The sequence below is a fragment of the Xyrauchen texanus genome, chromosome 2 (assembly GCF_025860055.1).
Source record: "Xyrauchen texanus isolate HMW12.3.18 chromosome 2, RBS_HiC_50CHRs, whole genome shotgun sequence".
NCBI classification, from domain to species: domain Eukaryota; kingdom Metazoa; phylum Chordata; class Actinopteri; order Cypriniformes; family Catostomidae; genus Xyrauchen; species Xyrauchen texanus.
The window spans coordinates 16,875,087-16,902,304 of record NC_068277.1 but is presented as its reverse complement, the minus strand read 5'-3'; the positions used below and the strand labels follow the sequence as shown (position 1 = coordinate 16,902,304).

The 27,218-nt window shown below is 38.3% G+C and overlaps 1 protein-coding gene across 3 annotated transcripts in view; it reads right to left on the bottom strand.

The window, feature by feature from the left end:
* The window catches only part of nav2a (neuron navigator 2a), a 144,215-nt gene continuing 116,997 nt past the window's right edge, over positions 1 to 27,218 (bottom strand). For all 3 annotated transcript variants that reach the window (XM_052141659.1, XM_052141641.1, XM_052141650.1), the window contains 19 exons: positions 23,607 to 23,659; positions 20,646 to 20,669; positions 20,175 to 20,249; positions 16,496 to 16,579; positions 16,269 to 16,392; positions 15,524 to 15,681; positions 12,018 to 12,190; positions 11,701 to 11,854; positions 11,347 to 11,509; positions 11,133 to 11,233; positions 10,943 to 11,038; positions 10,549 to 10,717; positions 10,160 to 10,395; positions 8,337 to 8,491; positions 6,602 to 6,673; positions 5,735 to 5,931; positions 5,512 to 5,630; positions 5,041 to 5,241; positions 1 to 2,318 (listed from right to left, as the gene is read on the bottom strand). In XM_052141659.1, the coding sequence (XP_051997619.1) occupies positions 2,193 to 2,318; positions 5,041 to 5,241; positions 5,512 to 5,630; positions 5,735 to 5,931; positions 6,602 to 6,673; positions 8,337 to 8,491; positions 10,160 to 10,395; positions 10,549 to 10,717; positions 10,943 to 11,038; positions 11,133 to 11,233; positions 11,347 to 11,509; positions 11,701 to 11,854; positions 12,018 to 12,190; positions 15,524 to 15,681; positions 16,269 to 16,392; positions 16,496 to 16,579; positions 20,175 to 20,249; positions 20,646 to 20,669; positions 23,607 to 23,659 (2,480 nt within the window). In that variant the 3' untranslated portion in view covers positions 1 to 2,192. The remainder of the gene's footprint in view (positions 2,319 to 5,040; positions 5,242 to 5,511; positions 5,631 to 5,734; positions 5,932 to 6,601; positions 6,674 to 8,336; positions 8,492 to 10,159; positions 10,396 to 10,548; positions 10,718 to 10,942; positions 11,039 to 11,132; positions 11,234 to 11,346; positions 11,510 to 11,700; positions 11,855 to 12,017; positions 12,191 to 15,523; positions 15,682 to 16,268; positions 16,393 to 16,495; positions 16,580 to 20,174; positions 20,250 to 20,645; positions 20,670 to 23,606; positions 23,660 to 27,218) is intronic.

The following is a 27,218-nucleotide window of genomic DNA, read 5'->3' as shown; positions in this document are numbered from 1 at the left end:
TTGAGTTACAAATAATTTAAAACAGGTAACTTGATCAGTACATCTTTGTGGGTCATCTGCTTTTCAAGAACTATCCTTGGGAAACTAAACAACTGTTAAGATGAAAAAGACACTGTACACAAAATAGTCCATATTTCCAAGCACCATTATAAATGGCTAGAAAAAAAGATTATTCATCAAAATGCAGCCAGCAGGGTAGTCAAATATTTACATTGATATATTACATCAAGAAACAATGTTCCAGCAAAGTATACATTCAATGACATAAATTCCATTCCATAATATCCCTCCCCGTTCAGATTTTACAACAATCAACACATAAAACATTTGTGCTTACAATGACTTTCATCACCATCATCATCATCATCATCATCATCATCATCATCATCACTGTCAAAGAAATATTAGGCACATATCCTAAAATTATTCACACATGATTTACACAGTGTACACACATTATATTGGCAGTGCTGATTACAGAGCTACGATATTTGGCTTCCGTTAAAATCTAATGTTGCATAGCATCAATGACTAACAGGAATCATACACTGGAGTGAAATGGAACCAGTGTTGTAAAACAAACCCTGTTGTGCCATACAACAAACATCTAAAAACCAATTTATGTTATAAATAAGGTGAAAACAATGAATAGCCCAATATATGATATTTTCCCATGCAAGGAAACTAGCCATCCAAATACTTTTCTTTTATGGAGAATCAAAGAAAATTTGTATTTACACATCATCCAGAACCATCCTTGCAATATCAAGCAGCAAATACAGTATCTTTTTTTTTTATCCAATGTCTAAATAGGCATTTGTTACTCTTTCACATTGAACCTAAGATATGTACATGATAAAGGCTAAAATGGTCAATGAGGTATACTCATAAACACCAAATTATGAACAAATTCTTCTACATCATACTGTGCTTATGCCAAGATGTGTTGAGAAAGTTTTTAAGCACCAAGCAAAGCCTTACAGTCTAACCGCTGGAGACAAAACATATTTCAGTTATATAAAAGCAACAACGCATATATTTTTTCCAAGTTTATAACATTTAAACATTTTCAAATGACAACAGCAAATTATGTTAAATGTTATCTAACCCTTTAACTGCTTCCGGACAAAACAGTGAGTTGCTATTGTCATTTTTTCACGGTGCTGAACAGAAAAACAAACACAAATGAAAACTTTTGGAGGTCAGACTCACTCTGCCACTATCGTATTTCACTTCTTTCATTATTGTACTTTAAAAATTGTGTGGCATGATATGATGTCTATGAGGTTGTTTATTATAATCAAACTCAAAAAGTAGTGTAGAGCCCTGTAGTTTAATTACAAAATGTTTTTAAATCAGCATTTTCCCGAAGTATAAAAATTAGTGCCTTGGAGTACAAAATGGAGTAAGGCACCAGATTCCATTTAGCACCAAAAAGAGAGCAATTGAGTGTAAAAAATAGATAGACACGCTTTGTGCTACAGTAGAACACTTGCATTAGTGTAGAAGTTCAGCTGGATCATGCAGTGTCAGCAGTTAAGGTCAGGGGTCAGCAGGTAAGGTAAGGAGAAATGGTCATGGTGGTTTAAAATAAAACATATGCACAAGAGCAAACAAAAGCACATCCCAGGTGGTATAAGAGGTATTATTTCCAATCATCACAATAAATTAGTTTAAAATTATAAAAGTGAAGCACCATCTAATTATATATTTATCTAATAAGATATGAAACGATGGCATGCGATAAAGCTGGTTTTGCGAAGTTGTACGGACATGATATGAAGGCCCATCAGTAGAGGGAAAGTCAATGGGAGGAAACACTGATGCCATCCATTGAAGAATTGCATTGTGTGCGAAAGTTTCTCTGATGATTCAATTTGAGGTACTGTAAATCCTTGGGACAAAGCACTTTCTTGTTCCATGATGTAGCAACAATCCTCAAATCAAACCGATAGTTCAAACGAGGCAGCTTGATAGACTGTTGAGTTTTGGTGCATATATTTATCTATTTATCTCTCTCTCTATATATATATTTTTAAATGAAGTGTCATTTCTTTCTCAGGGTTACCAGCACCCTTTCTGTTTTGATGTAGAAGTGATGTGTTGACTTGATTCTGCTGCCTCAGTCGGCATCAATGTTCAAAGTATGTCCTTAGTGAAGGAAATTTAAAGGCATAACAGATCAGGCTGGATCATAGTGTGGACTCCAGTGAAGAGTCTAGGATGTCATCATGGTGACTGTTGCTATTTGAGTCGCTGTCATAACTCTGTGGACTAGAGCAACTGGCAGCCTCCTTCAGTCGCAACAGCATGTTCATCTGTTCAAAGAATACATGACAATATGTGCTTAACTGTCATGATAATATCATAATGTCACAAAGTAAAAAACAATCTTAATGGCATTAAAAATAGGCTAAATTTTCTATATGCAAAATATTATATTTTATTTGTTTGTTTTGGATCAGGATATTTTCTTGACAGGTTTCCTGACAATCACCCCATGATGGGGGAACACCTTTTGTAAAACAAAACATCTTTTCTAACCCCATGATAAGACTGAAGTGTCTTCATTTTCATCTTATTAGTGAAAACCATTTTTTACATTTAGTAAAAGTATTATTAATCTATGTATAAAAAAAATTTAAGTGGAAAAATATTAATTAATTGCACCTTTATCCCTTAAACCCATATCCCGGTACCTCATCCATTTTTTGGAATTGTTCCCACACCTCTTTAGTATCCCTCAAAATTTCTCCTTTTTATAATGGCTTAAGAACCAAAATGTTTATCCAAAAGGATTAATTTTATTGTTTAACAAAAACAATGCTCTCAGTCAATCCAAAATGTTATTGAACCTCAAACCTGAAAGATTAACAAAGGAGAAGTGAGTTTTGTCTTTCACAGGGGGATATATAAGTGTGCACAATTATTAGGCAACTAAATTAGAAAAATGATTTCTCCCAACTCCCAACTTTAGAGTAAGTGCAACAAATAAGTAATACAAAATGACAATTCAATAAAATGTTTGGCCTTTCAAAAATATTCAGTGACAAATTTAGCCACCCTTCTTATCAATAACTGCCATGAGCCTTCCATCCATGGAGTCTGTCAGTTTCTTGATCAGTTCATGATCAACTTTTTCAAATGCTGTTCAAAGAGGTGTATTGTCTTCTCTCACTGTAAATCTCACATTTGAGAAGGGCCCACAAGTTCTCAATAGGATTTAAGTCAGGTGAGGAAGGGGCAAAGTCATTATTTGGGCATATTTTAGGCCCACGCTGGCTAGCCAAACAGTGGAGTACTTGGATGCATGTGATGGGAAAAGTCCAGCATAAAGATCATGGCCTTCTTCAATGCTGAGGACTTTTTCCTGTACCACTGCTTGAAGAAAGTACATTCCAGAAACTGGCAGTAGGTTTGGGAGTTGAGTTTCAGTCCATCTTCAACTTAAAAAGGTCCAACTACCTCATCCTTAATGATAGAAGCCCACACCAGTACCCCTCCTCCACCTTGCTGGCACCTGACTCGAAGTGGTGCCCTGTGTCCATTAGTGATCCAGCCATGGGCCCATCCATCTAGAGTCACTCATTTCATCTGTCCATAAAACCTTTGAAAATTTTACCCAATCTTGATGCTTCAACTTGTGAATATATTCAGTGGTGATCGTGTTTCAGCCTTCTTGACCTTGGTCATGTCTCTGAGCACTTGACACCTTGTACTTCTGGACACTCCCGGTAGGTTGCAGTTCTGGATATTGGTAGTATTGGAGGATAATGGATTCCTGGTAGCTTCAAGTTTTATTTTTCTCAAGTCTTTTGCAGTTAATTTGCAGCTTTTCTTCTCCATGCATTTTTTGCGCACCAGTTGACTATTCGCAACAAAACATTTGATTGTCCGGTGGTCACACCTCAATAGTTTCGCTATTTTAAGAGTGTTGCATCTGTCTGAAAGGCAATTTACCATTTTTGACTTTTCCGTGCCAGTTAAATCCCTTTTTTGGCCCATTTTACCTGAGGTAATGAAGCTGCCTAATAATTATGCCCATCTTGATATAAGGTGTTAGTCCCTTTCGCCACACCCTCCCTCATTACACAAATACATATCAGTTGAAAACAACTGAATCCAATAAGCATTCAAGTTTATATGGTTTGGAGTTGGAAAATGAGTTGTTTGCATGGAAATAATGATAAGATCGTAATACTCACTTGCCTAATAAATGTGCACGCAGTATATTTGTATGATTATTTAATATCTATACAAGTTTAATTTCACAGGAAATCTATTTCTTTGTTTATTTTAAGAGGAATGAGTACTATACTACAAATCAATACAATATCACATACATTTTCTGTGCAACAATGGAGAATTAACAGTATCCCATATATACATATTATACATGCTATTTCTTACTCAAAGTGTTGTTTCAATGATTGACTTAATTTACATGTGAATGTGCTATTCGAAAAAGAAACAACATGGAAGTAAACTATAGCACGTTCAACACATGAACAGTATGATATGGGTATTGTCATTTGGGTATACTACTGAACTTATGTAAGTTGTGCATCTCTTTTGACTTATTTGTGTGTTTAATAGCCACTTATGTCTGTGAAAGTAATTAATTGTGATCTAGATTTGTCGTGATTTGTTGCATTATCTCTTTGATACTATCTGAAAAATAAAATAAAAAAATATATCCACTATCTGGGCATTTTGTAGATCCATTTATGATTGATATCTATGACAGTCTCTAAAGACCCGAATATTATGTTTGGTTAAATTCCCATTTATTTAAGGGATAATAGTCACTGTTTCTAAATATATATATAGTATGTGTGTGCACCTATATCCAGACATGATTAGTGCTCCAGGACAATGTGAGATATTTTTATTCATTGTCTATTTGTGATTTTATTTAGCAATCCTACCAAAAATAGATTTCTTATTAATTATAACTCCCAATTGAGGAGTTATTGTAAAAAGTCCAATCTCACGTGGCCGTTTGTCACTGTACTCTCTGTGTCAGTGTGTGTTACTCACCAGTGGGTCGGCATCGCTGTCACTCTGAGTACTCTGCTTGTTGACGCCCTCTCTGGATGCAGAGTATCCATCAAATCCCACATCCTCTGGGCGTAGCTGCAACAAAGCTGGCCAATCAAGGTGTTGATGAGTGGTTGTCCAAGGAAACGTCTCCAGCACCCACAGTGCAGGATCCTCCCATGCTGCTCTGCGCCCATACAGCTATAGATAAAGAGAAACAAATAAGGGTAAACATTTATATTGTGTAAGACTCAGAATTTCTGTATATTGAATAACTTCAGGTGCACTTAGTATTTTTGACAGTGGTCTTAGACTTTCTACTGTTGCCATGGATGCAACATCAAGCAAAAGCAAAAATGTTCTGTAACAGATGCTACAGTAGGAATACTCTATTCACAGTTGTATTTGTCATCCATTGCAAGCGTATGCAACTGATAAAAGGGGAGTTACCGAGGTTAGGGTTAATGTTACCTGCAGTCCTTCTCGTACAGCTTCCAGCATGTAGGGAATGATGGAATAGTTCCACAGGTCTGTGAACCACACACGTGACCCATCCACATCCATCGGACATGACAAAAACAGACGTGGACCTGGATGGAAAAACAGACAAACATGAGATCCATAATCACAAACAGACACATAGGGACGCAAATTAGTAACAGTTGTCTATTTAACTTTAATATTATTTTTGTACCAATGGTCACATCAGAGGAGCTGTGGGCCTCCAGGAATCGGTTCAGGTGGTGCCTGACTTGAGGGATCCAGTCTATGATCTTCACCAGCTCTGCGTTCCTAGTTCGGCTGCCGATCTCTGTCTCGATCAGCTTCCTCCTCAGGAACCGGCCCAGGAAACCTTTCACTGGCTCCATGTGATTAGCACACAACACCCACCTATGGTAAATGACGGAAAATGTCCCATTGACTTATTGCTTGATTGACCATCTGCTCATTTCACAATTATATTAAAAGTAACACAAATCTAATGAGTTGACATTTCTGTTTCACAATGTTACACCTCAGTAAATACGTAGGCTAACAGGTTATGTTTGGAATAACATACTACCATGTGCTACAAAAGAACTGCAATATCAGCCAGGAGTTTTAACATCTCTTTCTTGACTAAATATTTGAATTGCCAAGAGTTAAGACATTTATTAAGTTGTTTTAATCTTGAAGTGATAACTGGATGCCACTCGCTGAACTAAGCAAGCAATGTATTGACATCATGTAAACAATAGAGCATACTTCTGTTTTAAATGGTTATTGTAGTATATTGCGTATTGTTACACAGATCTAAAGTACAAACTATAAAAAGTAGGCACTATTCGGTGTATACTGTGCAGTATGCAAGTATTCCATTCTAAATGTAGCCATTAATACTTGTTCAATCCAATTCAGCTAATTTAATTTCTGTTGAAATCGAAGATCTGGAACTCATTTCAGGATCTTGGTCCACATTAGCACATCAGTGACACCTAGAGGTCATTCCATAGCACTTTTCCCTTTAAGGGCAATATATGATTTTTTAGCCCTAATTCAAGAAAAAAAAGAACTGTTGTACCTGAAGTTATGATGGAGCTGCAGGTTTGGAGCAGAGGACGTTGCCTGGCTCATCGTGCCAATAATATATGGGCTGCAGACACAGAGGGAGAACATAAGACCATTGATTGATGTACACTCATCATAATGTGTGCATTTCCTTAGTGGCATAAGTGATTATGTAAACCAAGTTTTACAGAAAAAGTCAAAAGTTTGGACACACTTGAGTGAAAGTATGTTTCTCATGATCCTAAACACCTTTTTATCTAAGGGTGTATGCTTAAGCGCATTAAATTAGTTCGCGCACAAATCATAAAAGGAATGAAAATTTGCACTAGGTGTAAATAGCATCTGAAACACAGCATGGCTATTTGCACTCCAACAATCTGGTGGAAACACAGAAATAAAAAACTGTACCCCTAGTGTCACTGCACTGGTGTGGGGTGTAACGATGATGTGGATGTGCTGTTTTCATGTGGACGACCCGGGTTTGAGTCCGCCTTTTTGTTTCCTGTCTCCACTCTTAATATATCCTTTAATGCTACTTATAATTATAAATAAAAATTTATCTAAAAGTTTATTTCCTCACAGTGATTTAGTCATGGTAAAGGTTGCGGAGTTGAGAGAAAGATTTGATCTGGGTAAAATTAACCATGGTTTTATTGTAGTAAACCAAGTAATATTGTAGTAACCGTGTTTTATGGTGGAAGCCATAGACTTAATGCAATTAACCATGGTATTAGATTTATTAATTGAACAGACTAAAGTATTTATTACTACAGCAATATGGTGTTAATATAGTAACCATGTCAACAAGTGTCCAGCATACATATGGATTACTTTAAAGGGATGGTTCACCCAAAAAAGGAAATTTCTCTCATCATTTACACACCCTCATACAATCCCAGATGTGTACGACTTTCTTTCTTTAACAGAACACAAAAGAAGATTTTTAGAAAACTATCTCAGATTTGTAGGTCCACACAATGCAAGTGAACGGTGATCAGACATTTGTAGCTCCAAGAATCACATAAAGGAAACATAAAAGTAAGTCACATGACTCTGGTGTTTAACTCCATATCTTCAGAAGCGATAGTATAGGTGTGTGAGAAACAGAAGTCCTTTTTTACACCAAATCTCCATTTTAACTGTCACTTTCAGATGTGAAAGTGAAACTAAACAGGCACCACATGTGACTTTCAGATGTAAAAGTGAAAGTGGAGATTTTGAGTTAAATTTGTATCCGTTTCTCACCCACACCTAGTATATCACTTCTGAAGATATTTAAACACCGGAGTCGTGTGACTTACTTTTATGTTTCCTTTATGTGATTTTTGGAGCTACAAAAGGTCCGATCACCATTATTTTGCATTGTATGGACCTACAGAGCTGAGATAGATTTCCAAAAATCTATTTTTCTAATGGAGGGAAGGAGGCATGAGGGAGGCTTTAATTTTTGGGTGAACTATCCCTTCAATACTGTTAAAAAGCAGCTCAGGTAGCACCTCCCGAAGTTGGAAATAATACCCAGAGTATGCACATCTGTAATCTAGGCAAAGGGTGGCTACTGGTTTTAAATAGATTGGTCATCCATTTATGTTATTATTATTATTAATTTTGATGACTTGACAACTATGTGAAAGATACGTAATTAAATGAATATGTTTCCAAAGTTGAATGGCATTGTGAGGGAGTTGGAGGAACAAGGGAGATTGTGAGACTATGTGAAGTGTAAGGTGTGTGAGAGGCAAACTCACCAGCACTGGTATTTGCAGTTGAGCAGGCCATTGAAGATCTCTCCCAGCGAGCTGACATGGTGCAGGTTGTCCAGAATGAGCACTAGAGGGGCTTCAGTCTCCTGCCCATCCGTGCTACACTGTTCCACAACGTTTGATAAGTACTGCTGCAACTCCTATATGGTGGGAAGACAGGATTGTGTTTTAGATGTGTAGCAAATAAACCTTTACTTTCATTTGTGCGAGTCTTAATACACTTTGGCTCGCACAGGTGTCCTGTCTCGTCTTGTCGCCTGTTGAGTGCGTTGCGTGGGGTTTGCCTTGCGATGTACGCTCAGGCTTTGTCTGGTGTGAGAATGCACACCATTGCTTTGTTTGCATTGCCGTGCATTCTCTCATCTTATTTGTCAGTTGGCATGAACACATGTTGCCAGTTGTATTGCAGATATGCGCTTGTGCCATTCGGGTGTCTGTGTTTTTGTGAGAGCATGTGACTTTGTTTTTTTTCTGTTTTGCTTCGTGTCTCTCAGTCTTCGTCATACCCCACCTCCTTGTTTGCTAATTATTAGTTAATTTGTTACACCTGCCCTGTTTGATTTCCTTCCCAATTTTAGTCTCCTCGTGTGTGCTGTTCAGTGCCAGTTCATTTTGTGCTTGTTCCATATTCATGTCAGTCCTGTTGGCTTTCCATTCTGTCAGTTCCAGTTGGTCCTGGACACAGTTTGTCTGCCCTCAGCCTGTCATATAGTTTGTTGCCCTGTAATTAGTTTCTCCCCTATGGGATATTTTTTGTTTGGTTTTGGATAAATAAATTATTTAGTTTTTTAACTCTGCATTTGGGTCCTGTCTTTGCTTCAACCTGTGACAGTTTAATTCTAAGCATCAGAGAAAGAGTGTAAAATGGTCATGCAGAACTAAATCACGGATATTGATGCTATAAACCGTTGACTACAATTATACAGTGGCCCCAGCAAGTATTTGGACACTTAAGCCACACTTCAACAATTCTGAATGCTAATGCATTAGAAACAAAATATCAAGCTAATTGGCATCTGTAAACAAATGATGCTAGACCTTTTCTCAGCAGTAACAACTGCTATGGGACTGGTCTCTTTAGATTCTTTGGGCATAAAGAATCGAATATCTAATTTTCAATGGTCGGCCATATTGGACGTTGGTCCTTTTGAATTTTGTCAAAAAATGCTGTATTTTACAAGCACATTGGCAAATCCTTACAAAACTTGGTATGCTTCATCGTCACCATGCCTTGAGGGTACCTACAAAGGTTTGGGGACTGCACCACCTTGTGGTCAAAAGATAAAATTAAATGTATAAAAATGTATAAACTTTTGATTAATTAGGCCTATTGTCCAGAGACTGCTCTTTTTAGATTTCTGGGGTCAACTTCTAAATTTTAACCAACTGGTCCCAAGGAAATGTTTTGTGGATTTATTAAGTCAGTTACCTTGTGTTCCAGCATAGTAACCGCAGGTGTAATTAATGGCATTAACTATGGACATGCTGCTTGTAAGAAAATACTTTTAATTAATTTTAAACAGGTTATCTATTGTTTTGTGATTTAAAACCTAACATACTTCTTATTGTGAAATACTTTGCTTAAATGTGTACAATCTTTATTTCTTAAATTAAATGACACATATTTTGTTAATTAATGCAATACCATTTATACCTTTTAAAATATGGCTTACGTGTCCAAATACTTTTTGGGGCCACTGTGTGGACTTGGGAAGAAAGTATAGAATATGGCCCCTTTAAAGATTTTTGCAAGCCACTAAACAGGCCACAACCAACAATGATGGAAAAGAAAACTGACAAATGCTCACCTTACTGGATTTATGATCAACATTGAAGGTGACAATGTTTCTCTCATTGGGCAATTTGCCTTCTTGCAGTGCCAGATGCTCTGCCAGTCGGTGGGCGAGGTATGTTTTTCCAGTGCCACTGGGGCCTGATAGTATAATCCTGCGATGCTCCTGGAGCAAAGACACGTAGCGCTGAAGCATGGGTTTAGGGATCAACGTCTCAAAGACTAAAGAATCCTGTGACTGAGAGTTTACACCTGAAATATGTAAAGAGGTGAAATGTTAAAGAAAACCTAAAAGTTTAAACAACATACACAGAAAGACGAAACACAAATATTCCAACAAAGAATTGAAAATGAGAGGAATGGATACATAGAGAAAATCTAGATAGAAAGTGGAGTTGTGTGTACCTTTCAGAGAGATACTAATAGTGTTATTCTCTCCCACGAGGTATCCACAGGGCAGGAGCTCAGGTGTGTCTGCTTCACTAGATCGGACCACATCTCCAATACGATATCTCTCCACACTGTCTGATACTAGACCGAGCTGACTCACCGGATCAACATGCCTGACATATTCCTACAGAGAAAAGGATAGGGGAGTTAAAAATAAAATAAAAATAAAAATAAACAGTTATTCACCAATAGCTTTTCTATATGGTACTTTTAGAACTTTTATGTTGTACTATGTTATTATAATGCTATAAAAACTCAATAAAAATAAAAGTTACAATGACAAAGTGGTTAGATTATTAAATAAACGACTACAACTATGTATGAGAATTTTATTTTCATATCAATTTACCTTGAACAAGCGCCGTACTACACCATCAAGAACATCCCATTTGGTTTTCCCACTGACACCAATGCAGCCAATCAGAAAGTCTCGAGGTCTGCAGTCCTATGGGCATCAAGAAAAAGTGTCACCTCAGTTAAACAAAAGCCAGTCAAAGGGGGATTTTTAAAATCGTGGTGCTAGAAATTAAAGAACTGACCTCTTTCCATGTGACACCTTCTTGAAGACTGACAACTATTTTCACATGTCTGCTCTCTTTACGAGAGCTTCCGTCTCCACTGGAGTCATCCAGTAACATGTCTAATAGAAGACAGACTAAGTCTGTGATGTGCTTTTATACAGTCTGTACTCATAAACAACATTTAGTTAACATCAAATTAGGGATATTCTGGTCAGAACACATACACACATACCAAAGCTGGTGGATTCTGTGAGGTTTAGACTGTGTTGAGAGAGGCCAGGTGTTGGGGTCGATGTAGCGTTATAGACAGACACTTGAGAGGATGCCAGGCTCCCACTGGCTTGGCTTTCCAACTTAAGACGATCATTTTCTGTCTTTAGTTTCTCAATCTCCACCTTTCAGACCACCCACAAGAACAGATAAAACAACCTCATTAACTTTTTTCCACTAGATAATACAGCTCAGCTTTTCAGTTTCAACAAATGGTGAACTGTTGCAACATGCTTAGCATGTGTCCATGTTATCTGATCTAATAAATTTGAGACTTGAAAAGATCTATGGCAGTATATGGGGGTCAGTCTCGCACCTGCATACGGTTCATGGCCTCCCGTAGCTGGTCCAGCTGGTGGGCGGAGCTTAAGGCTTCCAATCGAATGTCCGTTAACTTCATCTCCTTCTCTCGAAGCTCACTGCGCAGCTGTATCACAGTCTCCACCTCCCCATCCAGACAGTCTGACAGTCTGTAGAGAAACCAGAAATTATTAAGTAATTAAAAAATACACACACATCATATTTGGTGATTTCCCACCTACAGCTGTGATTCTACCCAATCCCTCATTTATAGTCTCAAGGTCAGCTACATTGCTGGAGTTATAATGACACTGCCCTGTCCTCATAACTTACAGAGAGCTGGATTGTGTGTTTCGGAGTAGCATTGCTGAGGTGTTGGTGCCGTTGTGAGGGAGTTTGGGGGAAGAAGGGAGAGAAGAATCCGTCATCTCTTCAATGTCTGAGTGGGATGAGGCAGACTTGGGTGATTTCTTCTTACTAAAGGCCTGCTTGAAGGAGCTCCGCAACTGAAACACACACAAAAAACACAGAAGAGCATAAAGCTGAGAGTTCCTGGAAAAAATCAACAAGCAGGGCAGCACTCAAGTCCAGGAGAGGCAGTAGAGTGAGGGCAAGAGGCTAAAAATAAAAAAGGGGTAAACAATGTAAAATAAAAAAGGAAAGGATTGGCATCACCAACCACCCATATAAATGTTTCAAGATACAGTAGCCTTTAGAATCAGTGCATTGTTTTGGAATAGATTTAAATATACTGGTAAGAAGTTATATACACTCAAATTCAAAAACAAGAAGTTTAAAATCAAGATGTTCAAAACCAAGTGTCTATATCGAGAATTCAAAAACAAGACGTTCAAAATCAAGATGTTCAAACTCAATAATTAAAAATCAAGACGTTAAAAATCAAGATATTCAAAATCAAGATGTTCAAAATGAAGAATTCAAAATAAAAACATTCAAAATCAAGATGTTCAATATCAAGATGTTCAAAATCAAGAATTAAAAATCAAGATATTCAAGATGTTCAAAATTAATTATTAAAAATCAAGATGTACAAAATCAAGATGTTCAAAATTAAGAATTAAAAATCAAGATGTTCAAGATGTTCAAAATCAAATGTTTAAAATCAAGATGTTAAAAATCAAGAGGTTCAAACCCAATAATTAAAAATCAAGACTTTTAAAATCAAGATGTTCAAAATCAAGATGTTCAATATCAAGATATTCAAAATCAAGATGTTCAAAATCAAGAATTAAAAATCAAGATGTTCAAAATCAAGAATTCAAAATAAAAACATTCAAAATTAAGAATTCAAAATCAAGACTCTCAATAACAAGATATTCAAAATCAAGACATTCAAAATCAAGAATTCAAAATCAATATGTTCAAGATGTTCAAAATCAAATGTTTAAAATCAAGACATTCAAAATCAAGATGTTCAAACCCAATTTGATAATTAAAAATCAAGACTTTCAAAATCAAGATATTCAAAATCAAGATATTCAAAATCAAGATGTTCAAAATCAAGATGTTCAAAATTAAGAATTCAAAATCAAGATATTTAAAATTAAGAATTCAAAATCAAGATATTTAAAATTAAGAATTCAAAATGAAAATCAAAATGTATGATTCCATGACTAACTTTATGACTATAAGTGTCCCTGTAGGAATTTTTCTCAAACAAGGAAGGAATAAAACAGGGAAAGGTGAATCAGAAGAAGAGGAGAAAAAGGAGAGAAGGACGACAAGCTAAGGAGCAGTAAATCTAATGGGTAGAAGGGTTATTGGTGTGAAGCTGGGTTAGCCAAGACAGGTTTAGCAGCGTTCTCTAAAATACACACTCTTACCTCATGCACCTGCCATATGAAGCCACAGCACAGCGAAAAAACAGAGAGAGACACAGAGAAGCACATTCAGCCGAGTGTGTTTGTTTCCAGCAGTGCACAAGAACTATCAAATCACTCAACAGCCAAGGTATCAGATCACTGTCTAGTCTGGGGTACCACTTAATGATAGGAGCAAGGAAGTAAAGCTTTAACACTTCTCACTGAGATAGTTATCCAGCCCTACTACCCACAACTTTTGGAACCCAAGATCAACTTGTTAGGGCTGGCAGACATCCTTGGCTAAGTTAATTGGTATCCTGGTAAAAAAGTTTGCAGTGTTCTAAAACACAGCTTTGACTGGTGTATCAGCTTGACCAATTTAGGCTAGTACTTCACCTTTAGCTAGTAGTTTCCAGCAAGATGGTGATACAACTACAAGATTGTACAACTAGCCTAATTTAAACATAACTACACTAGTCACTCTACGTGTAACTAAGTCTAAGAATAACTGTTAGTAATATATACCGATCAGCCACAACATAAAACCACCTGCCTAATATATATGTAGGTCCCTCATGTGCCACCAAAACAGCGCCAACCCCCATCTCAGAATAGCATTCTGAGATTATATTTTTCTCACCATAATTGTAAAGAGCGGTTATCTGAGTTACTGTAGACTTTGTCAGTTCAAACCAGTTTGGCTATTCTCTGTTGACCTCTCTCATCAACAAGACATTTCCGTCCACAGAACTGCCGCTCACTGGATGCTTTTTGTTTTTGGCACCATTCTGAGTTAATTCTAGAGACAGTTATGTGTGAAAATACCAGGAGAGTTACAGAAATTCTCAAACCGGCCTGTCTGGCACCGACAATTATCCATGCGATTATCTAATGAGACAATCGTGTGGCAGCAGTGCAGTGCATTATATTATGCAGATATGGGTCAGGAGCTTTAGCTAATGTTCACATAAACCATCAGAATGGGGAAAAAATGTGATTTAGAATGTGGCATGGTTGTTGGTGCCAGATGGGCTGGTTTGAGAATTTCTGTAACTGCTGATCTCCTGGGATTTTCACACACAACAGTCTCTAGAATTTACTCCAAATGGTACCAAAAGCAAAAAACATCCAGTGAGCGGTAGTTCTGCAGATGGAAACGCCTGGTTGATGAGAGAGGTCAACAGAATTGCCATACAGGTTCGAACTGGCAAAGTCTACGGTAACTCAGATAACCACTCTACAATTGTGGTGAGAAGAATATCATCTCAGAATGCTATTCGGGTTGGCACTGATTTGGTGGTACAAGGGGGACATACACAATATTAGGCAGGTGGTTTTAATGTTGTGCGTGATCGGTGTATAATAATAGTATAACTGGAGTAATGTACTAGTACACAAACTAAGACACTTAACATCTATTTATCAAACAGTGGTGCTGGGTATTGGTGTGACAAGATAAAACTCTACATGGACTTGTAACTGTTGGCAGCTGAGATAAAGCCAAACCATAAAATTGTAATCGTCGCTGCAACAAACGTTTGGGATTTTTCATGGAACAAGTTTGTAGGGGTTATATTAAAAACATATCTGACTCCTACTTATTTAACATACGTATTCATATTCATATTCATCGTCTGAAATGTTCTCTCCGGCACAGGTCACCAGCTAGAGTCATCACGATGCAGCAAAACATGAAATGCCACATTAATGTCCATGCTAGAGAACATAGCAACATTAGCACTAAAAAGGTGATACAATGGCTCCTTAAAAAGAAAAATGTTTGTTCTTTGAATTTTAAGAATGCTCAGGAATGGTGTGAAAATTAACAGCATATATCACACAACACATGTTAAGCATATTTATCCATATTGAAAGTTGGTAATAACTTTAGACAAACACATAAAGGGCCCAAACAGGTAGTAACCAACCAATAAGGTTGACTGAAGAGAAGCACAGATCTACACAATAACGGTTAGTGTTCTGACGCAAATGTTATTCACAGCAGTGTGTACTCACCCAGTTCTTCTTCTTCTTGCTGCTGGAGTCAGGGTTATCCATGTTGGAGCCCAGACTTGAGTGGCTGGTGGCACTGGTGATGCTAGAGACGCTGTCAGATGAGTGCTGTCTGCGAATGCACAGGTCCGGCTGCACTCCGGGAGCCGAACCATTATTACCTGTTAAACAGTCAGAGAGCAGGATTTTTGGAAAGGGGAATTTGATGTTTGAACAGTGAAAATTCAGTACAATCTAGAATTCACAGGTCAAAATATAACAACTTAACTTATACAGGGTTCCCACAACTTTTGACCAATACATTTCCATGACTTTTCTCAGTGGCTGTTATTACTGGTTTAAAATTGATTAAAACAAATTTTAGACTGCAAAGAGCAATTTCTTGCTGATGAAATATGTCTCTCTAGTTGAGCATAACTAAAAAAATTATTTTAATGTAGAATTTCCATTACTTTTTAAGATTGTTATAATTCCAATGACGTTCCAGAACTGCAAATCACAATTAAAAAATTCCCTGATTTAAAATTCCAGGTTTTTCATGACTGTTGGGACCCTGCATTAACAGAAAATGTATCATTTATTTCATATATTAATATGACATTTTATTACATTATTATTTTGGGCATCCTAAATTGTTATAAAGCAGCAAAATAACCTTTAAAACCACATATTTTTTGTGTGTGAACTTTGAGTTTTGGTTTAGGTAAATGTTTTCATATATTAATTCATTCAGAACTTTCTTTCTCACCTGTGCGTTCACTCTTGCAGGTGAGTTCAGGAGAGTTGATGACTCCGTTGATGGCTGCTTGAGCCACCGCATTTTGCTTTTTTAGCAGCTCGATGGTTTTCCTCAACTCATTCAGCTCAGAGTCCTAACACACAAATATACATCATTCATCAACAATGCATTTAGGTAGCACTTGAATCATTTTCTTCTAACCCTAACCTAAAATTCTTAATGTAGAAGTGTGTTACCTTCTGCTCTGCTGTCATGGTGATACTCTTGAGGCGAATGGTCATGTTGCCCAGACTCTGTTCAAACGCTGCCACCAGGTGAGCCTGAAAATACAATCATAGGAGAGAAGGAAAAGGTGATGAGAAGACAGGTGAGACAAGGATAGAGTTCTCAAACAAGTTAATTAATGAGTTTTTTGCCTGCATCATGGCTGCACCATAATAAACTGTTCACATAATGTATGGACATCATGCAATCTGCCTTCAAGGGTGTTTAATTCAGTAAAATCCATTCCTACACAAAATCATCACCTTTCAAAATAATACAACAGTCACAAATGCGTCCCTCAAAGCTTGAAAATCTTATGACCTGAGCTAAACTTCTGAGGTCATTGTTATGTACAGATAAATGTAGAAAAGCTTAAATGTACTAAATAACACTCTTTGCCTTTTAAACAAACACTAAGAAATGCAATCTAAACTTTGGCATGCTTCCCAGGCTAGCACGCACCAACAGAAAGCTTCTTTACTCTCTCTAAAGTTTTACCTTTCCTTCTAAACCAAACCTCCACATAGGAAACAAAATAAACTAACTGATATTTATTTTATCCCCTCACCTTATATCCCAGAGGGACTTCATGACCAATAAAGTTGTGGGAAGTCTCATAACCACCCTGTTAGTCCAAACATAATCTTGTATGTGTCATAGGCCATGTCAACACTTATACGGTAGGGCTTCCAGTAACTATTATATTGATAACAGATTAATCTAACGATTATTAGAACGATTATTCGACTATTCGGCGATTATTGTAACGATTAATCGTTAGCTCTTAACCGATTATTCAGCTTGTGCCTGAATTAAAAGGTTGTATTAAATGTGCTTACTAACAATAAAGAGGAAAAATCTTTTAAAAATAACTCTAAATGACATTCACTGAATTAAAGGGAAAAAATACTTTTTATTAAGTTTAATTCAGTTAAGATATTCACTGCAAAAATCCTATTGTTATCAAGTGTTTTTGTCATGTTTTCCATTTAAAATCTAAAAATCTTTAAAACAAAATACATTTACTTGAGAAGCAACATGTAAAATATTTAAACTTGCTTTAAGAGGGGGGCCTGGGTAGCTCAGAGAGCAAAGATGCTGATTACCACCCCTGGAGTCGCGAGTTCGAATCAAGGGCATGCTGAGTGACTCCAGCTAGGTCTCCTAAGCAACAAAATTGGCCTGGTTGCTAGGAAGGATAGAGTCACATGGGGTAACCTCCTTGTGGTCTCTATAATGTGGTTCTCACTCTTGGTGGGTGCGTGGTGAGTTGTGCGTGGATGCCGCGTAGAATAGCGTTAAGCCTCCAGACTCAGTATGTCTCAGCGGTAACGCGCTCAACAAGCCAAGTGACAAGGTGTGCGGATTGACGGTCTCAGACGCGGAGGCAACTGAGATTTGTCCTCCGCCACCCGGATTGAGGCAATACGCCACCATGAGGACTTAGAGCGCATTGAACATTCAAAATTGGGGAGAAAAGGGGAGCAAAGGAAAAAAAAACTTGCTTTAAGAGAATGTATCTTAAATATAAGTGTATTTTTCACTTGGTTACACTTCTGCAAGTGCAGTAAAGATAAAATATACATATATTCAAGATCTATACTCTAAAAGCAAGTCTGAATATCTTATATGCTGCTTCTCAGGTGAATGCATCTTTTTTTTAAAAGATTTTTAGATATTTAAAAATGTTTGTATTTTTCATATTATATTCAACATTCTCAGATAACAATTTGTTTCTGCAGTATATTTGCTAAAGAAAATGCATGTTGTTTTAAAAGGAGTTTTAGATATTTATATTGGAAAACAGGCCAAAACAAAATCAAATCAAAAATGTGTTTTGTTGCAGTGTACAGTATAATGGAGCGAATAATACCTCTCTCACCTTTCTGTTCACTTCAATCCATCTTTAACTCACAAAAAAACTCTCTCTTATTAATAAAGCTGCGTGTTGCCAATTTTCTTCACAATAAGAAATGCAAAGTGAATAGTATGATTCAATAAGTCATGAGCCATCACGTGGCGGATGAGCGTCCCATGACAGAGTGTGCCGCAGCCGGGTGCAGTTTCAATCTCTCCCATTTAGATCAGGACAAAACTAATCCTTCATCTCATTCCACTAATGTACTTAGAAGATCCAAAAGTTCATGGTGTTACGTCAGCAGGTATTACGTACATAAGCTTCTAATGCAAGAAAAAACAAACAATGGAACAAAAATGTAATCTTTAAAGAATTTTTGAGTAAAGTATGTACACATTAAAAAAAAAAACTTGTCTAGTTACTACTTACAAGACAGGACTCCTTTGCCGTAGGCAAAATAGACATGATTTATGCATACATTTATCTTTTTGGGAGGACCCAACAAAAACTGCTATACTTTGTCTTAAGTCATAAATCAAAAATCAAACAGAATGCTCATCTGTTCCTCTCTATGGGAAATGGCACATCTCTGTTCAGACTTCAAATATTCTATGCAGCATTAATTTCACTCTTATTACAGTATGTACTTTAGTATTTTATATTATGGGATAGGTATTTTGGTAATTTTGTCTACTTGAGTACTCACCGAGTACTTGAGGGGCAATAACATAACTGTATATACAGTATAATAGCATGTCTGACAAACATCTTTGGCTGCTGCATTGCGTATTGTTGTTCCAGTGTATCGTCTATTCATTATTATAGGCTGTTATAAAATAATCTGTTACAAAATGTATAAAATATTGCATAATCAAAATATAATGCATCATCTTTTATCATTATTTGAAGAAATATTATTTATGTGTAATACAATTCAAATTTGAATTCAGATGTTCATATGTACATCTGTTTGTGTTTTTGTGACAGCTTAAGTGTGTGTGACAATAAACAAGAAGAAAATATGCATTATTTTAAATTTAGAAAAACTAAAAAAAAATTGTGACAAATGTTTTACAAAGTAACTTAGAATGAAAGTAATTAGTAATGTGATTACTTTTCAATTAACTAGTCAATAAAGTAATCTGATTATAATTTAAGTGAAGTAGTTAGTATTTTGTAGTGAATTACTTTTTTAGAAACTAACACAACAACGGTCCAAACAGAGTAACCACAGATGTAGTTTATCACAATAACTATTGAAATGTTGCACTAATATTTGACAACCAGAAAGTGTTCAAATGCACTGACATTGCAAAGACATTAGTGCGTTTTTAAGTGTGGCTTAAGTATCCAAACCCTTCTTGGGGCCACTGTATACATATTGTGCCAAAAAATTCTCTCTATATAAAGTAGAGTGATCATTAAAAACTTCACATTCGAAACAAGAACAGGTTTTACTTTTAAGCAGTTTAGGTTTTGGACTACATATGTAAGTACATGTTAAGTGTTGGAAAAAACAAATACGACATTACAATAGCTGACGTTCTAAAAATGTAGCTCTTTTGTATAAACGTAATGGCAACTGGAAACTCCAACGAGGTCATGATCGTCACTCACATTAATCAACTGCACAACCAAAACATGCTATTGAGAAATGGCATCATCCAGATTATGATAATGGCATTTGTATGACAACTGACATTAGATATTGAATTGTGAATTAATGATCCCCAGTGGATGTTATACAAGAATAACGACCCATCACAGAATCGTGTGTTATTGAATACACCTACATTGGCACTCAGTTGGGTTGTCAGGGCGGACACCTTTTCCTGGGAGGCATCCAGCTCTCGGCGTAGTTTGCGGACCTGGAAAGAAAGAATGCAGGAGAAAAAGAGGTTTAAAGTGGAAGAAAATGTGTAAATGAAAAGAGGGGGAAAAGGAGGAAAAGAACACAAGAGCTCCAGGTGTGCCCTGGAAAAAAGAGAACTTTGTGATTTGGTATCAAAGGTGGAAAACAGTTTGCAGGTGTATGTATAGAATAGGGGTTTGTAGCACAGGTGGATGTAAAGATCATAGAGATGTGTGGTGAAACAAGATCCAACTGTGAATCCACCCACAGTTTGTGTTCACAACAGGTCAGTGGTGGTGAACAAACATGCTACAGTTCACAGGTATATACACACAGTGCGGAGGGTTGCGTGCTTGAATGTTTATGGTGTATGTTTTGTTTGTGTACATAGGAAAAAATATAATGTTCTCACCTCTGAATGTGATTTCTCCTCCGTCTGCGTAAATAAATAAAAACACAGTGTTGTTATTATAGTAATTGGCAGAGTTAAACAGTGTACTGCATTTCTTAGTTGAAAAACGAGCTGCTTACTCTCCCGAGGGTATAAAACGATTACCAACAGACACTTAACAATGTAATTGACGTGTATGATAGGTCTGTGATCTCATCTCACTTCAACTTCTCCATGTGTATACTAGTACACTGTGTCTACGGTGACTTTGAAAATTGTTGAGTGTGAATCGTTAAACATGATGGCATATTGGAAAGATAGTATCTAGAAAATGGAAGCTATCCAGAGGCACATATTTTTTAATTGTGCCAAAACACGCATATGTGGAATCGTAGTTCAAACTAAAGGAATCTAACACATACGTGTACAAAGCTAATGCATGCAATAACACGCAATAGGTGTGTTACAACAACCGACTATAATGATTTTCTTTGCCATTGACATCTGTATGACAGCCAGACTGACAGTGATGTTAAATAGCAGTAAAGTGTGGATGTCACACCCAGTATGAATGACAAACCCAGTGGTGACTTGGAATAAATCTTGATACACTTACTCGCATTTTCAAACCATTATAAGTAATCATTTGTTTGATCATGCTGACTTAACATGGTGATGCTGGTGCTTACTTATCAATGAAATTCTGATCTACTTCACTTCAATGCCTTTGTTGACTATATATTGCCACCAACTGTTATGTTGAAACTTCTCCCAACTGGCTTATAATACACTTTCAGTATTGTGCTGTACAAAATGTATCTGAGTTATTTAAAGCAGCATGGGGCTTTTCCAATCTGTGTCTATTAGGCAAGTGCTTCTGTATGACAGCTGTCACCCATTGAGATAAACAAACACACCTGTCATTCTCCACCTTATGACAAAATAAAACCAAAAGGAATGTCTGAATGTTATTTCAGATCAGCCTCAATATAGTCTCCTTTTAGTTAAGTTCAACCAGATATATTACAATATTAAGTCAATACAGACCACTAGTTTTTTAGATACATAATATGCCATCAAATTCAAGAATATTTAGTAATAATAGCCTACCGTGTATCCCCAAGAAGTCACCGCTCTCCCCATAGAGAGAGTAGCCATTATCTTGATATTAACACTTCTAGTAAATCTACTGTCTAGCTGTCACAATTCGTAACTGACTACCTTCTCTTCTCATGAAGTCAACCTTCTTTAAATAAAAGACTCACTACACATGTGCTATTGAGAAGTGTTGTTAAAACAGCTTTGCAGGTGAATGGAGCCGCCCCTTTAGAGGTGTGGCACACTTGGATCTGTTCCTTATAATCATTGGTTGAAGATGTCACCTGTATACAGAGCCTATAATGAACACACTACTCACATCTGTTCTTTTTGTATGAAAATAAAAATACAAATATAATTTTTCCCCTTTGTAATCTTTTTGCTTTTATTGTTTTTGAGGTGTTGAATTGTATGTATGGCCTCTAATGTACCACAATTTCCCACATGGAGATTAATACTAGGGATGTGCGAGACAGGTTGACTAAACTGTTCGACACTGGAATTACTAATCGGTAAATGTGTACAAATATGTTGCATTTATACACATTTACTTTTGGCTTTATACTATTCCAAAGGCTGCGCTTAAATAACTGTTGTGTTAATGTAACACATTTTAAATTGAATTAGTAATACAAATATTATTTAAAAAGAGGATATTTGGAGCAGATATACAAAGTTTCATTTCATCTCAGGCTGTGCGTTTTTCTTCCCTCTCTCACTCGTGGCACACGCCAGATAATGTCCTCTCGCAAGACCAGCAAAGTAGCAATGGAAATCACTTTGGTGATGGTGCGAGAAGCAGATTTCCAAAACTTTGGGTCGCTATGGATGTTTTTGAATCACATTGAGTCTTTAAATCTGTGAGTGCTTGCAAGTTATTTTCCCGCCGAGCTGGCTTTTCAAGCTCAAGGATAGTCGCCTCAGGTGAGTCAGGTCCTGACCTTGTTGACGTGAATTTTGTTCATAAAAAATGTGTGCTTTTGAGTAAGTAGCCTAGAAAATGACTATTACAGGCTAGATAGGCAAATTATTTTTACCCTGTTGATCAAGAAGGCTATTTTCAACGATGTGCCGACTGCTTAAGTGGTTAAACCCATTTATTCTGTGTGCACGTCATGTTTAGAACAATACATTTGGGTTGTTGTGTATTTCTCACATACCTATTTTTTTTTTTACATCGTAATTGTGATTGTTTAACGTTCTTAACCGAACAGCTGTAATGTTAGATCATAGGCTAATGCATGTAATGAAATACCTGCAACTTTTCAGCAAATATTTCTCTCTCGTAGATTTGGCTTACTAGTTAATTATTTTCAATAATGTCTTGACTGTTTTAATATATTAAGTAACTTTTATTTGGTGATTTCCATTTAGAACAAGTCTATAAGGGTTGCTCTATTGGTCCTGCACTATTCATTCAATTGTTTTCAATAAATATGCCTGTATTCGCTAAAATTGATTCATTAAATTCATGTCATGTTCTATATTTAATGTAACCTATGATGATGATAACATTTTTCAGCAGAATTTAGTGTCGGATTTGGCTGTTTAGAAGTATTTTAAATGGGTTGCATAAACACAATGTTATTTGACTGTTTTCTGAGGGTTTTTTCTTTTTAGACTAGTGGACTCCAAATTTTCGTTTAAATGTTAGTGAAATTAGTCATTCCTCACATCTCTAATTAATACTGTACATCTGCGTATCTATCCATCAAGCGTCAGATACACACTTATTTAGTACATTTTGGAAGGGGGGATTACCTGATTACCTGAGATTACCTGATTTGACATTTTCAGAATTTTCCACAAATACAATAAAAAAGAATGAATTAAATGTTTGCTTTGATAAAACCATAAAGCAGGATGAAAAACTTGGAAACTCACCATTGAATAGACGGAAGAGGTGCTGGACACCAATGACAGGGATGATCCATGAACTAAAGAGAGAAACACAAACATTTACAGGACTGAAGATACTAGACGGTTATGAAACTAATGTGAAAAATGTACAGAGGGGAGGAGAAAACTGTTTCCAAGCAACATAACACAACAGCCTGATCAAATGTAAGCATATTATGTAGTAGCAGAGATAAGCTAAATTAATACCTGTTTTGTTGAAGTTGTGGATTGTAAGGACACACAAAAAATGACACCCAGCTAAATTCATGAATGCTCATTTTACAGAGTACCCAAAAGAAGCAGTAACCCCTAACTAACCTACACAAACAAACACGGCAGACAAAACTCTCACACACAGCGTCTATCAGCTAAAACCACTAATTAAAACTTTCACTTGCCCGGACAAGATATGACTCATCAGACATAATAATAGCATCAGTTGCAGACCACTCTAGCTGATCGTGACTTTGAGTACAGTGGTGTGGCCTCAAAATTACATCCCACATAAATCACAGACAATAACCCAACCACAGTCCACCCACAAGTGGCTTGGTACTTCCTGATGATGCCATATCAGCCCTGAGGAAAAGCTAAATGGTTGGCTGAGCATGATGTGGGCGGAGATATAGATGTGAGAATGAAAGTTCAGCGAGTCTTATGAATTGAACTGAGGGCCACCCAGAAAAGCAAAACATAACATTTCAGTGGTGAGGAAGTGATTTGTGTTGGTCTGTGAGAAAGTGAGTAAAAAAAAAACTTTTCTGTCAACTTTTCAACCCAGTTTACTTATGTGAGTCTGTTGTGTCTTGAAAGGTCTTACAAAAAGGTAGTGTAGTGGTAACGTGGCACTGTGATTGCTACAGATTGTAATATAGTGATTCTTGAGGTGCAATGTTAAAATAATTTGTGTAAAAAACAATATTCCAGTAGCAAAGATTAATTACCTCTCTAAAACTGTAATCAGATTACTTTAATGATTAATTAATTAAAAAAGTAACCACACAATTGAAGTAATAACTAGTATAAACTAGTTACCTTCTAAAACACATGCAAATCATACACATCTCTCCCTTCCAATGACTGTAATCAGATTACACAAAAGGAATTAAAAATGTAATTAGTGTGTTATACTACTTTTTTATTAGATTACAGCATTTTATTACCATGTAATCTGATTACACCCAGCACTGACCGTTATTACCATATTCATGTACCATGTTATTTTCATGGCACTTCAAGGTATAATGGTACTACCGAGGTACTTGTCGGAAAACAATGACATTACCTTTGTACCATGTCCAAAAAAACATGATAGTACTATGGTTTGTTTACTGTGTTATTCCCTTGTGAAAAATACTGAGTAAACTGAGTTTGAGAAGCACACTATATAAAACTGGGATCCACATTTCATCAAGTTGTTAAATAAAGTTAGAGTTGGTGTACAGGTTAGAAGCTGAGGTTCCCCTTCTGTCGCTCTCTCCACGTTGTGTCAGAGAAGCGACACTAGGGGTCTCTCTTGAGCACAGATATTCACCTCTGGACTATGAAAAAAGGCCAATGAGAGTTGGCAACCAGTATTTGCATGCCCCGCCCCCGGACATACGGGTATTTAAGCGGCGCAAATACGGGAGTTCATTCAGAAAATTTCTTCTGAGCCGATGGTCATGTCTGCAACTGCTGCGTGTACACACCGAGTTCCTGTTATCCCTCTGCTGCATGCTGTTGGATTCTACGGCGCACAACAGCGGCTTTCTCCTGTTTGCACGGCTGTACATTCCTGCCCCTGGGCGCATCGACAGTGCAGATTTAAAAACTCTCACGAGTTTTTTCCCTAAAAGAGTGATTTTATTTAAAAGAGTAATTTCCTCTAAAAGAGCAAAACACAGCGGCGTTGAACGTCCTTTTAAGGACGCGTCTTTATAAAGATGCCCTTCCGCCCCAGTGTTGTTTCTGGATGCGGTAGAGTGCTCTCCGCTTCCGACGGCCACAGGCGCTGTCTCGTGTGTCTGGGTAGCAATCATACCGAGGCTGTGTTTGTGGATGGTTCATGTTCTCACTGCGAGAACATGACCATGACAACGTTGAGGTCGCGGCTTGCTTACAACCGTGAGCAAGCCACTCCAGCCGCCCCCCGTGTCGCTCCTTCTTCCCACGGGTCCCGTTTTTCCCGGAAGTGCATGACGAGCTGACGTCTTCGTGGAGAGCACCCCTCTCCACTCGTCACATCGCCACAGGCTCGTCCGCCCTCGCCACCCTCGATGGCGGAGCGCGCCATGGGTACGAGGCGATTCCCCAGGTGGATAGGGCGGTTGCGATCCATCTATGCCCCGGTACCCCTACCACCTGGCGAGGTCGCCCCGTACTCCCTTCCCAGACATGTAGAGCAACCTCCTCGCTGACAGCGAAGGCCTACAGCGCCACCGGATGCGCCGCTTCCGCCCTGCATGCCATGGCTCTCCTGCAGGTCCACCAAGCCAAGGCACTACGCGACATGCACGGGGGTGGCCCTGATCCTGACATGCTGCAGGAACTGCGCTCAGCGACCAACCTCGCCCTGAGAGCGACGAAGGTCACAGCGCAAGCACTCAGGCAGGCGATGGCCATGCTAGTGGTCCAGGAACGTCAACTGTGGCTGAACATGGTCGAGATGCGTGAAGCTGACAAGACTCACTTCCTCAACGCCCCTGTCTCCCAGTTCGGCCTCTTCGGCGACACCGTCGAGGAATTTGCCCAGCATTTCTCCATGGTGAAGAAGCAGACGGAGGCCATCTCTCACATCATGCCTCGCCGCAAGCCTGCCGCCACAGCCCATGCCCCGTCTGCCCGCCGAGGGCGTCCTCTCGCGGCCAGAAGGCAAACCCCTGCTCCGCCTCAACCCGGGCCCAGCTCTCAGCCCCAGCGTCGAGCAAACCGCGGGAAGCGCACGCCCCCTGTCTCATGGACCCCCTCGAGGACCCGGAAGGCTCCCAGGCGCTCCTAAGACAACGCACCCAGAGCCCAAGACGTTAGCTCCAGGGGTGGTAAGACCGCTCCGTCCCCCGGTGGAGGGCCGGGAGGAGAATCCTTTGTTTTTTCATTTGCCGCACCCCCTAACACGGGCTGCGGTACCCAAATTCTCAATAAGAGAGCTATTTTCTTTGTCTCTGGGGCACATGGCCCGCAAATGCCATTCTCACGGCACTCTGCTTTCAGGCCTCAACAGTCCCGGCTCCATGGACGCGGTGTCCCCGCCTTCAGCGCCACGACTGTTCCCTGGCTGGCCGGTTCAGAGGACGCCAACATCAGACCTCCTCCTCAGTCACGAACCCGCCCCCTGCCGGGTGCGCGGAGCAAGGTAAGTGCTTTGAGTTCATTCTCAGCACCAGAGCCTCGGGATGCCACGTTGCCTCCCGACGCCACGTTACCTGTTCCGCACCGCTGCGAAGCCCCACCGGGTACGTCCAAAAAACCCATCCCCTTGGTGCCCCTAGCACGGAGTTTAGAGGCATGGCTCTCACTGCCCAACCCGTCACGCTGGCTGCACCGGACCATTCGACTCGGTTACGCAATTCAGTTTGCCAGGTCTCCGCCCCCCTTCGTGGGCGTACATTTTTCCGC